General features: G+C 36.0%; 1 protein-coding gene across 2 annotated transcripts in view; it reads right to left on the reverse strand.

Annotated features, from left to right (window-relative positions):
• Positions 1–1,810: 1,810 nt before the first annotated feature.
• LOC306861303 (protein shisa-like-1a) overlaps positions 1,811–15,125 on the reverse strand; it is a gene marked incomplete at both ends in the record, with an annotated part of 29,248 nt that continues 15,933 nt past the window's right edge. The window contains 3 exons of one of the 2 annotated variants that reach the window (XM_079403504.1): positions 1,811–3,310; positions 10,523–10,816; positions 13,778–13,991. In XM_079403504.1, coding sequence (XP_079259630.1) covers position 3,310; positions 10,523–10,816; positions 13,778–13,991 — 509 coding nt within the window. Of the gene's footprint in view, positions 3,311–10,518; positions 10,817–13,777; positions 13,992–15,125 lie in introns of those variants that run through there. The other variant, XM_079403503.1, reaches the window with a different exon arrangement.

Raw genomic sequence — 15,125 nt, forward strand, 5'->3', positions numbered from 1 at the left:
AATGAATAAATAAATATATATATATATATATATATTATATATAACTGTTTTCTGTTTTAATATATTTTAAAATGTTAAAATTTTATTCCTGTGATGGCAAAACTTTCAGCATCATACTCTCATGTCTTCAGTGTCACATGATCCTTCAGAAATAATTCTAACATGCTGATTTGGTGTTCGTTAAACATTTCTTCTTATTAATGTTGAAAACAGTTGTGCTACTTTAATATATTTGTGTAAAACATTATATTTTTTCAGGATACTTTTATGAATAAACGGTTAAAAAAAACAGCACTTATTAGAAACAGTAGTGCATTTCGAGGATAAGAACGAGATAGCAAGAGATCTGATAGACGTCCAAAAACACTGCAAAAGATAAATCTTTATTTCTCCCAGATTGTAACAGTAAAAAGTTAACAAGTGCAATTACAACTGTGCTGCCCCCCATCCCACCCACGGACCCCATAATAAAAACGGAGAGATTAACAGGTGGACGGCCATATCACACTTCAACTGAGGTACCAACCACTATCACAGAACAAGGTGCTAGGCATGTACTACAGACAGAGGTGGGTAGTAACGAGTTACATTTACTTCGTTACATTTACTTGAGTACATTTTTTGGGTAACTAATACTTTTAGAGTATATTTTAAAATGGGTACTTTTACTCTTACTCAAGTATATTTTTAGAGAAAAACGGTACTTTTACTTCGTTACTGTGGGCGACTCTCCTCTCGTTACTGTATCTTAATGCAATACAAGTTAAAAATGCTTCAGTTTATTCCAAACGCGCCGTCTACTTTTCTCTGGGCAATGAACGATGCCCATTCGCGAATGATTCATTCTTTTGAGTCGATTCTGTTTAAAGGCTTTATCAAACCAGTTGGCAAACCAGTGAATCGGTTCGCGAATCAGTTTGAATGATTCGTTCAGTTCCCTGCCGCACGCGCTGAGTCTCTGAAGCGGTTCTCACTCAGATAACAGAGAGTTTAAGAACATCAAGAGCGCTGAAGACGTGGCTTTGGATCTACAGTCAGTTGAAAGCAAATCTGCAAAGGCTTGCTTGCTAGAGCTATATGAAGATCTTTTATTAGATGAACACCGCGTGTGCTGTCTACTGTTCCACAGGTATAGGCCACGATACCACTATGACATCACCAGTTTGTACCTTACATTAAATACAATGTATAATTTATACATTAAATAAGCTGTCTGTCACAGAGTATGAAATGAACACCCGCGGAGCCCGCGTTAGCTCTGCGCAGCGGCGCGCGGCCTGTTCTAGACACAATTAATATTCATATTTTTACAATATTTACGCTTGCAAAAATATAGGCTACATTTGTTTACATTTTGCAGAACAGAAGATCCGTCACTATGCATTTGTTTCGTTATGTTCAGAGCAGTCATGTGATTTCAGAGGTTTCAGTGTCAGAGGTTATAGCATAATACATAATTAATTTACTTTAAAATATAATTTAATTCAGTGATGCAAATCAGAATTTTCATCAGCTGTTACTCCAGTTTTCGGAGTCATATGATCCTTCAGAAATCATTATAATATATCGATTTATTACCAGTGTTGGAAACAGTTTCCCTGCTTAATATTTTTTGAAACCTGTGACATTTTGTTCAGGATTCTTTGATGAATAGAAAGCTAAAAAGAGCAGCACTGATAATAAATCAACATGATTTCTGAAGGATTATGTGACTCTGAAAACTGGGGTAAAGGCTGATGAAAATTCTGATTTGCATCACTGAAATAAATTACATTAAAATATATATATATATATTTATTTTATTTTTTTTGAACGGCTGTGTGTGTGTGTGTATGCACATACACATTACATAAATGTAATCTATATATCTAAATAAAAATAGACTATATTCAGTACCTATATGATCCAAAGTAACTAGTAACTAACTACTTGAGTAGTTTTTTTATCCGATACTTTTTTACTCTTACTCAAGTAACTATTCAGACTATTACTTTTACTTTTACTTGAGTAAATATTTCTAGAAGTACTTTTACTTTTACTTGAGTACAGTTTTTGGCTACTCTACCCACCTCTGACTACAGATTTACCGTAAGGCAATTTATAACCATTATAACTTATTACTCCAAAACATAACACATCTCTCTTCCCTCAATGAGGGGAAAACTATTAGTTTCACCTTAAATAGATAAACAAGATCACGACAAGTTCTCCTCTATACACAACACAACTCAGCACAACGCTGTGTGTTATTGCAGGTGAATACTCACAGCCTAACAGTGGCTACTATTACCTATGTCTAGTTGGTTTCGACTCGGTGCACAAGTTCAATAAGGATAAAACATGATGTTGCTGTATTTCTACAATGAAGTGACCCACAGGCATCTGACTATCCAGATCTACACTCCATGAAGTCAAGTTTCAGGTTCTTATAGTGAATAAATGAATGTTCTTCTTTATTATCTATTTCTTTATGTAGAAATGATTTCCCCATCCTGAAATCTCAGTGGTTGCAAAGTATTCTGAGATGGTGATGCCACTTCTTGGAAACAGAATTAGAAAATTCCAAATCATGTTTAATCCAAAGTAGTCTATAGGTTTGGTCATATTAGCGAAAATTCTGCAAAATTTTGTGGACAACAAAGGTCCATTGCCTATTATAGTTTATATTTATATGCTTCCAAACCAACCTGTTGGTCAACATGGATGGGAAAATGCATTGAAAAACATTTCTCCCTCATGATATTTCGCCCTAAAATGTCTGGATTTTGCCCACAAAACTTCACAGAACAAAGGTAAATGTGACCGCACCTTAAATTTGAAACGGATGTGTTTGATCCTATTGGGACAAACTGAAATCAAAATAATCTTTTTCGCTACTTCAAGAAAAGCCAACCAATGGCTTCAGAGCTGTGCAAACATGACATATAGAGATTTATGGACACAACGGCCTCTTCTCTATCTTTTCGCAAAATTCCTTTTCCCTGCATCTAAGTCCTAACTTCCGAAATGACAAGGCAAGGTAGTGGGCATCTAAGACAACAGTCTCATTAAAGTCCTTCAACAGCTGTCGAAAAGTAGATCCAGCTGAACAAGCCTCCTCTGATTGGGCAGAGAAACTCATTTGCAGCTGTCAGTCTCAGCATCAGCGTCTTCATGTGGAGAAAATGCCATCCAGCAGAGCTGCAGGAGGTAGCCGGCACAGTCCGTGCCCTAAATGTAGATGGGACCAGGAAAAGAGTCTCTGAATTTAAATTTCCATTTCCTGGCTGTTCCTCCTTTGTCATTCAATGTATATCCTTGGGATCAAAATCTAGAGAAACAGAGAGAGAGAGAGGAGATCAAGATTAAAATGTTAAATAATCTTATTATAAAGATCTGTCCATTGACACCCATATTTGTTGTGGCTCATGGAGGCATCAGAAGTTTTATTAAGAGTTTTAAATACTTTTTAGAATGCAAGCATGTATTCTCTGTCAGTGATGTATGATGATCTTAAAAGGGAAAACAGGATCTCCCAGTGGAACGGATGTGTTGATTATGCCCTTGTGGATGCTTTACTATAATCAGACAACAGCTCTGTAGCCATGGGCAAGCCGGAGCACGATTGAGCCTTGCGTTCACAAACAATCTGTTTACAAGCTGATCTACATCACCGTACAGAGAGACTTTGGATTGCTAATAAGGCCTAATACAGAAGTGACACAACACAGATCCTTCCCAAAACTTTCATAAACAAAATCAATATAATTTATTTTGGGAACCTCAGCTGAACTCTGTAAACATACTTTTCTCTATAAATACGAGCTGATGTGACACACTTGTGTGGGTTCAATAGAAGTTCAGTACAAGTATGTTCAATACAATTTCGTCTTAAAGTGACAGCACTTGCATAATGTTGATGCAAGTTTCCAATCTGTAAATGTTAAAATGCTCACTGTGTCAAAAGTATAACCACAAGACATAAACAACATGCATGTTAACATGATTTTAGTGTGAAACAATCCTGTGTAAAGCCATCTAATTTTACAACTTTGCTGCCATGGCAACATAACCAGTAAACTCTAACATGAACCTAAAATGAGGAGAACAGCTTTATAGTTCAAACTATTTAAAGGAATAATTTAGGTAAGTGCTTTTATAAAATACTTCCACTGTAACCTTAATTTTTGCTTTATGAAAAAAAGAAAAGAACAGTACACCGTTCTCAAAACATATTTAATGATTGACAAACCTTTTCAGTCTTTGTCAGGATGTCAAAAACTTTCAAACTTGAAAGTCTTTAAATATGGTAACCTGAATAGGTGTGGGCAACAAAAAAGGTCAGCTGTTAAACAAATACAAATAAGCAAGAAATCAACCAATGAGCACGCATTTGTACATTTATGTTGCTCTTTTCCATTTCCCATAATTATATTGAAAAAAATATTGACCATGTCTTCAAAAACTGCTTTTGTGTTTCTTGGAAGGAAGAAAGTCATGTGAGTTTGTAATTAATAATAGCAAATATCTTATGAATGTTGCTGGTTTCTTAAAGAATTGCTTTTGTTAGTTGATTTGGATAAAAGCTAAAAATGTTCTCTCTGGAAGTGTTGTTTAGTAAATGTCCATCTTGGCAGAGCTTGAGCGTGCACTTGACTGCTGGTACACTTGACTTGAGTTACTTAGAAAGAGCATAAACATTTAGATCCCACTGCCACTCGAGTGAGACTTGTGAGTCTCATAAATGGAAATGTCAGATAAAGACAGAACATTTAATCAACTCGTTCCTACAAGCTAATCCTGTTTGTAATGATGAATGCCTGACTTCATTCGACTAACTGATCCTTGCACTCCTCTGGATGTGGTCAGATTTTTAAGAATTTAGTCTTGGCGAAAGTTTCGGGAATGTCCAGAGCTTTGGCCTACTTTAGAGAAGGGGCTGTCTGCACTGAGCGCCGTGCTCATTTATAATGCATTACAGAACGCTTTTAAGCAATGTAGGCCAGGAGCACAGACAGGTTTGTTGGTCTTAACACGCCTCTGAAGAACACACCACTGTTCATGCAGTTGAAATGTCACACACAGGTTTCCCTTAACGCCACAGGCATCCTGGAAAATACTCAAAATGGAGCTCTCCAGATTTGGTCTTCACACCCTCCTCCAAAAGAAAAAACTGTGAGAATAGCATTGATATTAGAAGGGCTCAAAAAAAAAGGTTTTTATGAATATACGTGCTCTGCTTTTCATTACATGCCTGTTGAAGATAGGTGCCTGTTGCTTTAAATGTAACATATAAATGTAAATATTAAATGTTTTTAGCAATAAATAAATAATATATATCCTAAAAAAACTATTTGCAAAAAGAAAACATGGTTATAAAAAGCTAGATATATTATTATTAATATATACATCCTAAAAAAATCTGTAATACTAGTGTACTTTTTTTTACATGTGTTTCAGCTGTATTTTAAATTTTGCTATGCTTTGTGTTATGTTTTAGAGTTATTTAAAAAAAAATACTTTAATTACCATATATATATATATTTATATTTGTTTTTATATTCATTTATTTGTTCAAATATTAAGTTTTCTTTATTACTTTTATGTTCAGTAAAAAAAATTGTACTTAACAAAAAGAATATTTGCAACAAGCTGCCTATTATATAATGCTGCTTGTGGCTCCATTATGGATTGATATGGTTTTCCACCACTGTTTTTGTCAAGACAATCACGTCAATTTCAAAATTGGGTCAAAACCTCATTTGACAATATCAGTAGAAGAGTAAGTTGCATAGCATAAAAATGAATTATCAACTAAATCAGTGAATATAAAATATTCATTAGCCTCAAAACTCTCTCTCATTGGCCTCGGGGGTCAGTGAGCTATCATTTTTGTTTAGCCCTGTGATAGTAATAGTAAAAAATTGTATTTAAAGTTAATTTGAAAAGCAGACAGAAGCAGCTGATTATGACTACATATCTGAAAGAAAGAAGGTCTTAAATCAAACCAAACTCTGTGCGTATGAGAGCCGAGACAATGGTGAGTCACTTCATGCTGAGATATTTACACAAGATGAGCACAGTCCTCTGTGTGCAATAGAAATATCAACTGCCCCCACTGGGCCTGCCTCCACTCCACAACCCCTGACCCTGAGAGATGATTGTTTTGGGAAATGAGGCAGAGGCGTTCTGATGGGAAGTGCTCCGAGTTGGTGACATTCAAATCCAAAATATCAGTTTTCAAAGAGAAATAGCAAAATTAATATGTTTGAATTTCAGAGGACTTCGGCTCTCAGTATCAAAGGCAAATTATCTGGTAATTTTAAAACAATGCTTGCTGCTACACTCTATTACATAATGAAAATTGAGTGTCGGGTTTGCATAGTGTATCAAATTCTCAGCCTTTTACGCATTTTAATTGGCTTAAAGGCTTGTGCTCCTAACGTCGCTTACCGCCTCATTATTCTTATTAAATGCCTGTTGAAGATGTAATGATGCATTTGCCATAAGCCAGCAATTGTCTGTAATTTCATTAAAGCCTTTAGGGTATTCAAAATATTCCCATTTTTTCTTAATTTCTTTATTTATATAAAAAAACCTGGATCTGCCAACGTAATACCAATGCCATCTGGAACCATGATGAGAAAACTCCAAAACAGACAAGCAATGCAATCACGAAAGCTACGGGAAACCGCTATCTTCACTCACCACTGGTCGGGAAATTGTTTAATTATTATCAGATGGATTCTCTCTTATGCAATTCTATGAAAAAAATAATTTTATTCAGTGACGCTATTTGGTTTGCTTCCAACAATAGTCCACAGCCTGCAGGTAGATGTACTGTTCACTGTAAAACTCTAAACATAACTCTGATAAGCCCATGTAGAACAAGTGTTTTTCGTTTGGCATACCCAGCAGGATATTTGATTATTGTTGTCTCTTACTATGAGAATGAATCTGACCCCTCAAATTATACTCGGAAATTACACTATTATCAAAATGTACCCACCCCAAGTTGATGACCACTTGTATTAGACACCTGTAGACTGTTATTACTGCCTGTGAACCCCAGTGCAATGTTTATATTGCTGCTAGCTAATTTCTGTCTTTGTTCATAGACTAAAAGTCAGTGTTGTCAAAAGTTTCGGTTTAAATTACAAAAACATATGACAAATGACTAAATGTATAATTTAACTTACAATCTAGAAAAAAAATAGAAAAAGTGGAAATCAGGACTATAAAATGTTATCTTCAGAATCATCTATACATGTGAAAATCAGCAGAGAATGGACAAAATACAACACAAGACTTCATAACCTTACAAATGGTGGTCAAAAGCAAAAATTCTACAAAATAAATTCATATATTTTGTGAGAAAGTGTGCAGTGCTAGAGGAAAAACTGGCACAATTATTATTCTTTTTTTAAAATCAGCACCCCAAAATTAGTAAGAAGCAAGTATTGTATTTCATTCAGCAAATGATGCAGGGCAGTGTTCTTTTAATATATTTGCACCCTCAGTTTGATTAAAAATGAAAAATAGTAGCTTTGTTATTTCATTGTAAGTACCAGAAATATCTTGGGGGACTTTTAAATATGATCTTGAGTCAAAAAGGTTGAGAACCACTGCTTTAACATTGGTGATTCAATGGGCTAATTTTCTGCTGCAGCTTAGATTTGGAAAAATCCATCTAGACTCCAACTAAATTCCATATTACACAAATGGGGGTTTGAGATAATGGGGTTTTGAGATAATAATTTGTGTGCCTGCAAATTCAAAGTAATGACAATTTTTGATTTTTTTTTTTAAATAATCATTCAAAAATAGTTGACTAGCTGGAAGAGAATCTAGACACAGTAGACAGTCTAAAGGAGGGCATAGGGAGGCTTTAACTTCTAAATGATCTCCTGTCAACAGCATGCAGGTGCAGGACTTTAATTAGCAGCACCTGCACAACACACACATGATGAAGATCAACCAGGCAGAAAGGGGCAGAGAAAATCATGTAATTTCACTTGCATATTAAATTACATTTTGGGCTTTATGTCAGCGCTGTTGAGATTGCTATCCACTTTTAAAGTGATCATTGTCCTGTCATTTGTAGTATAAGCTCAGGGTGTTGATTGAAGCACATTTTAGCACAACCATCGTGAACGCAGACATGGGAGAAGCTGCGTTTCAAATGCTTTGTTGTGAATTACATCTCAAGTTTGCCAATATTCAATTAACCTTATCCTTCGAAATTCTTTTGGAGTCAAAAAGCCAGACAAACTTATTGCGCTCGTGTATCCATCTGTCTTATCTCTGAGCTGCAAGAGCTCCATTTCTCCAGGATCTTCAAAGTGCGAGATGCATCATCATCATATTACACGCTAGATTCCACTCGCCTGCCTCCAGACGTTTCTCTCTCAGTTGACAGGACAGGTGTGGAATGGGAGGGGCGAGAATGAGAGAATGGAAAGCTCATTGGCTTGTTTCAGAGTTCGGTTTGCATTTCAAAATGACTGGCCAAAAAAAACTAGCTTAAAAAATAACTCAAGATTTGGACGTACGTTGTAATTTTTTCCGGCTTTTACGTTTCTTGTCTGTCAGTTTGTGCAATCTGGGTGATATCTTGGGTAAGAGCCAAGACAGATGTCAATGGTGTTTTTTGTCAGCAGCACCACAAGTATTTGTCGTGGTACTCTTGTGAACGTGCATCGAAGACTGACATGGAAGAGAAGAAATTGTTGAATAAAGTCCTTATTTTTGTTTTCTTTGTACGCAAATAGTATTACGGTTGAACCACTGATGTCACATGGACTATTCTATTGATATTCTACCTTTCTGGTCCTTGAACATGTCACTTGCATTGCTGTCTATGCAGGGTCAGAAAGCTCTTGAATTTCATCAAAAATATCTTCATTTGTGTTCCGAAGATGAACGAAGCTCTTACGGGTTTGGAACGACATGAGGGTGCATAATTAATGACTGAATTTTCATTTTTGGGTGAACTGTCCCTTTAAGTCACGATTAACAGCACTGATTTCTTGATATCTTGATTTTGAAAGTACTATCATAGTGTGACAGGAAATATGTATGTAGCATATCATACAGACAAGACACTGTAATGCCTTCCGACAAAAGCAATTCATTTGTCATTTGGTAAGTATTTTGTAGTATTTGATTCAAGAATGCTGATAGCGTCCTACAGTATAAATTTTTTTTTTTTACAATATTGCATGGGCAAAGGTGCAATGGCTTTGTTTTGACAGGGGCGACCAAGGGTCGCCATGTCAAGGTCATGTCAGGCAACAGTCAGCGACAGATGCAACAGATGGCAGAGCAAATGCTACCTCATACTGAGCCAGATTAGCCATCAGAGACTCATGTGGCCAACACCTGCAGTGGGTAGAAGTTTCCCCTTCAATCTCATCTGAAACGATTTCTGTGGTGTCTGAGTAGTTCCTCTTCTTGAGCCAAGAATTTGCAGGCTTTTGGGAAGGTCAGCTCTACACCCTTCTTTTATTACCCATGTATGCTCAGCTGGTAAATTTTAAGTCTTTTAAGTGTATCCTAGTGTTTATCAGACGTCAGTCTACTTGAAAATCACCAATGCTCACTGTGAACTAGGAACACCTACCAGATGTTGAAGGATCTGCTACACAGTTTTAACACATTTCCTCTACATGAAGTACAGAGATCACGTGCGAACAAACAACAAATATTTAGTCTCGTATATACGCAGTCTACAAGATGGATATTGCAGAAATGACATCAATTTAGTCTCATTGTCCATTCACATTCATTAGTTTGGTTGATTTGCCTGAAGACTCTTTGATATAACTATAATGATAAATACTCTTTATTAGTGTCCACACCAATGCACAATATCATTCTGTTTATTATAAGTGCATGCTGCAGTCATAAAGGTTGAATGCCATTTTGAATGCTTGAGCTCTTTAAAGCAGGATCAATTCTATTTGGCTGTTATTGTTTTAAGATTGGAAAAAAAACAAAAAAACATTCTGAAAGTCATTCCATTCCAACAATTTTATCCCTCTGCACTGTTATTGTGGTGTGGACAGGCCATAAGCTCTGTATGAGCCATATATACAGTCATGACCAAAAATATCGGCACCCTTGGTAAATATAATCAAAGAGGGCTGTGAAAATTAATCTGCATTGTTAATCCTTCTGATCTTTTATTTTTTTTTAAATCACAAATCTAACCTTTCATTGGATAATAAGAATTTAAAATGGGGGGAAATATCATTATGAAATAAATGTTAATAAACAAAATTGCGACTTTATATTGCACAATTCTCACTTTAGAACTTATAATTGCAAGTTTAGAAAAAAGAGAAAAAAGTCAGAATTGTCTGATAAAAAGTCGCAATTCCCTTTTTTATTTTTTATTCAGTGGCGAAAACGGGCTTCCATACGGTCCACCGATAGCCAAGATTAGAAATACGTTAGTGTTCTGCTACATTGACTCTCTGCACATAACATAAGGGTGTTTAGTTATCTGGGAGTTCTCCTTTATCCCTATTGGTTGACTCACCAGGCTGTTGAGGTCTGGAAGGTCAAGAGCGTAGGGCTCTGTGCTTCTCCTCTCAAACTGTGCCGCGCATGGTGGTGCTGGCTCAGGCCTGTTCCCATGTTGTGTTCACCCTCCTGAGCCACGCTGTGCCATTGACTCCTGGCCTGTTTGAGCCACCGTCCTCCCAGACCCCATTTCTCCAGGTAGACCCGGCACAACTCATAGTTCATAGCTGAATAGTACAGGAAGTCCAAAGCCAGGAGGACCATGACGAAAAAGCCATAAATCCACACGCCGATGAGAGCGGTGTAGTTACTAAAGCGAAAGAAAGGATGATGATGGAAGTTAGTGGCAGTGCTTATGCTCTACAAAGAAGGGGAAAAAAGGAAACAGGAATAATCATATCATTACAAGGAAGAATGGGCCTGATTTTCTCCTCATTTAAATCAACCAGTGCAATGAAAAGAGAGGTCAGTGCCCATGCAGTGGAAGTAAAGTGCTGTAATTGCTTTTCACTGGCCTTTCTGATTGCTTTGGATAGTGTGCAGGTTGGGCAGACTTTGCACAGCTACCCAGTGGTTTGGGATTCTATAGAGGGATCAATCTGATCTTGAGTGTTGAAATAAAATTTTCATGCTTGACCTGGGTCAGGGCATGGTGACAGACTGGCCTTTATGTCACTGCTTCATTGTTCAAGTCCCATCGTGGGGTTGAAGATTAATTGATTTGTTTTGGATTAGTACTGCCATGTTTCTCGCAGAGAAGCTTGACTGAAACAACAGGGCTTGGTTTTTCATGCATACACCTGAGGCTGTGACTGAGTAAGATATTGCAGCCTGCGGAGATTGTCAGAGGCTTATTGTCAGAGGAATTCTTTCATCATTGGAACAGACAATTTGATCTAGATGTATGGTTCACTCGGGAATAGTGATTATGAAATTGTGCACACAGCAGGCATCAACAGAGATGTTTCGGAAACTGCTGACGCAGGCAGCAACAGTACAATCATACATCACTTTTGTTTTTATAAAGATATTGTGCTGACATTTTCAAATCCTTTTCTAATGCATTCATGCAATTTCCTAGTCATGGATGTGCTAAAATATTCAAGATTAGGAGGTGATTAAAAAATGAATTCATGACACTTAATATTTACAAAATAGTAAAAAAAAAAATATATATATATTAGAATAAAAGTAATGTACATATTATATTAACAACTTATTAACTATTAATTAAATAATAGTATTTTCTTATAAAACATGTTTGTTTATTCTTTTCTATTTACAACTATACACATACACATAACACACACACACACACACACACATATGCATATATTTTGTGAAAAATGCTTATTTCTAAGTTCTCTCCTTCAATATGATATTCACTTGATTTATATTCACATTCTATACTTAATAAAGTATATTAATACATTTTAACTTAATAATATACTTAATTTCTGGCCAATTACAGTGATTGAATTTTGAAAGGTTTCATATCATCACATATTTTTCTTACACAGTATAAATGGGTCTGTATATATAAAAAAAATAAATAGCTGCCTTTATATTTTAGGTGGTCCCTCACAGGTGGGTAATGATATTTGCAGGCCTTTTGACATCAAAAAGTTTGTAAACCCCTGATTTAATGAAAAATATTTTAAATGAACCTGCATTTAACCTGTACTGTCAGATATTTCCGTATCTTTTGCATGCATGTGATTTGAATCTGCTGCATTATGCATTTTGATCCATGTTTGCATATGTCTGAGGATGGCAGACACAATCAGGCCTGCTGCAAATAAGCAAGTCCATCTGTTTGTCACATTTTTCTAACCTCCCTCTCAGTCAGATGGAGGGATAAACAAGCCGTGATGATATTCAGAAGAAAGGTGTCACTCTACTGATCTCTGGTCTGGTTCACTGCACCAGAGACCGGGAGTCATTTTTCAGACTTTGTTACTTTAACAGCCTGTGGGAAAATCTGAACGGCACTGCTAACCTTCTGTGGTCATTACAGCACAGGGAGGGCTTTCACAACACAGTGTACAGGTCAGGACCCTGTCAGAAGGAGTTTTGGTTGGGTGCAGGCTGGCTGTGATAGGTTTTGGACGGATGGACCAGCTAAGAATGAATATGTAGGAAGGATTAATCAAGGCCCATTTTTAGAAGTGTGCGCTGAGGGCAGATTACACTGTCTATCTTTTATCTCTTATCACACAATAAATAAAATAAAAACCAGAAGAGAAAGTGTGGATAAGAAATGTTCAGAGAATTGCTAATTATTTCACACAATAGCAACACCAGAGGTTGTTTGCCATGTTTAAAGCTGTGAAGAGTTTGAAATGGAGATGGAGACTATCGCATGCAGTAATTGGTATACTCACTATATAAGTGTGAGGAATATGCTTAAAACAGTGTAATTTTCTGCAACTGCATCTATTTTTTTAGTCAGAGTTTTTGTGTTTTGACAAAAATATATTTAAAACTGTCAGTATTATATCATGCCTATTCATTAAATTTAGTTAGTTATACTCAATTTTCAAAATTAATAATTTGTTTGAATATTTGGCCACGACAATACAATCATACATCACTTTCAGTTATTAGTTTTTCTCAGTATAAGCAAATTAAAATACGTTTATTAATCTCTCATTAATCATATGTTTATTAATCTATTAAAAATTATTAGTGTCATTTAATTCAAGGATTTTCAAAGAGGTTGCTTAAAATATTTACAAAATGAATATATAGGATAAGCTTAATATGTACTTCATATTTTAATGACAACTTTCATATATTAAATATTTTGAACGCAATATTTACCTTTTTTTTTTTTGAAATCTAGAAATTGCAATTATGAATCAATTATACAATTGTTTTATTTTACTGAAACCATAGTTTAACTTAGTCAATTAAAGATGAATCTGCATATTTTTAATATATCTTCTTCTGTATGATAATCATATTTTACAATGTTATACTTGATACAGTATTTTATTATATATTTATTTGAAAAATTGTCAATATTTTATCATGTCATAATAATTTTAGTCAGTGTTACTCAAATGGCATCTAATATAAGTTGACAAAATAAATAAATAAATATATATAAATAAATAATCAAACATTTTATGCAAATAAACAATTATCAGCATTTAAAAAATGTGAAGACTCCACACATGATTTATTTTTGAATATTATTTTTATTTTATTATTGTTATGGTTAAGAGCCCAACAAAGCAAAGTGTATGCTAGCAAAAAAGTTACTCACTTGTGGGCAAAGCCGTCAGAGTTGGTGGTGAGGTTGAGCTGCATCACGCTCTGAAATTCAGTTTCGTTGCAGCAGTACTTGAAGGCCGTGTTGTTATGGTGACAGCAGAATATGTAGGTCTTGTTGTCCGAGAGTCGAGGGCAGTGGAAACCAAAGTGATAGCGTCCCTTGTGGTCGGAGTAAGGCTCACACACCCTGAAGTGTGCAGAGAGAGCTGCGGAGAGATAAAATGGTGCAGTATGAGTGAATAAAGCAAGTCTTTCATGGGTCGATAGAGCTGAGTGATTTCAAACAGCTCGTGATCCGATTCAAGGTAGGATGAATGACTTCTGATATGTGCAAGATAGAGATTATTGGGGTGGAACAGAGGGAGAGATTTACGGAGCAGATCTTTCATGTCTTCAGTAATTAGAGCTCTGGCTGCTAAACGCTGGCAGATTCATTAAATACGTCCTTTCTGACTTTCTGAAGTCTGTCATGTGGCACATTTCAACTCCACAACCATAAGCACTGTAAAAGTGAGAGTTTTTAATATCATAAGTGACATAACAAACATGTTTGTCTCGCTCCAAAGCGGAGAGCTTCTCAACTCATGAACTAACTCACTGTCAAACAATCTTGGCACCAGTAATTGCTCAGATAATGAAGTTCACAGAGTCTTAGAAAACATTCTAATGGCACGGCTAATGAATGATCAAGTATCTTGGCCATTCCTCTTTTTCTCAATGTAAAATTCTGTGCTCAACAGCAATGTCCATAGACTCACTCTCAAAGTGCACCTGCTCATCTCTAAAGCTTCATATTGAGCCTTACGGAAAAGAAGAAAGCACCGTGCCGTCATTTGCATATAGATGAGAGCTGTCTGAGAATGCACTATTGGTAAGTGGAATGGACAGGAACACTAGAGTTGGTTCTCTGTGAATTTGATGGACCTCGCTGTCCGTTTGCACAGTGTATTAATATTTGTGCCGGAGGCGTTCTTGCTCTGAACTGTACACCTGAGAGTCTGTCAAATAATGTCTGAAAATCTCTGTTTGTAAGAAACAACTCCATCATTAAGGCTTTTTAACTTTAAACTGTCAGTTCTGGACAAAATCTGAGAACATTTCCTCCAGTGAAAAAGTCCATCCCCTGTTGTCCTCTCACATCAAAATCCACTTTACGGATTTGTTTAGAACAATTTTAGACCGTTTCCACTTGTAAACAGTGCCTGATCTGTGCATATTTCTCTCCTGATTCAGACGAGATAACTTTTTCCACTGGAGATAGGAGCATTATTGATAGAGGATATATGTTTTAGTACAATGAAATTGTTTGTTACAAACATTTTTTCTTTTTACTTCACAAG

This window comes from Barbus barbus (assembly GCF_936440315.1).
Source record: "Barbus barbus genome assembly, chromosome: 42".
Taxonomy (NCBI): Eukaryota; Metazoa; Chordata; class Actinopteri; order Cypriniformes; family Cyprinidae; genus Barbus; species Barbus barbus.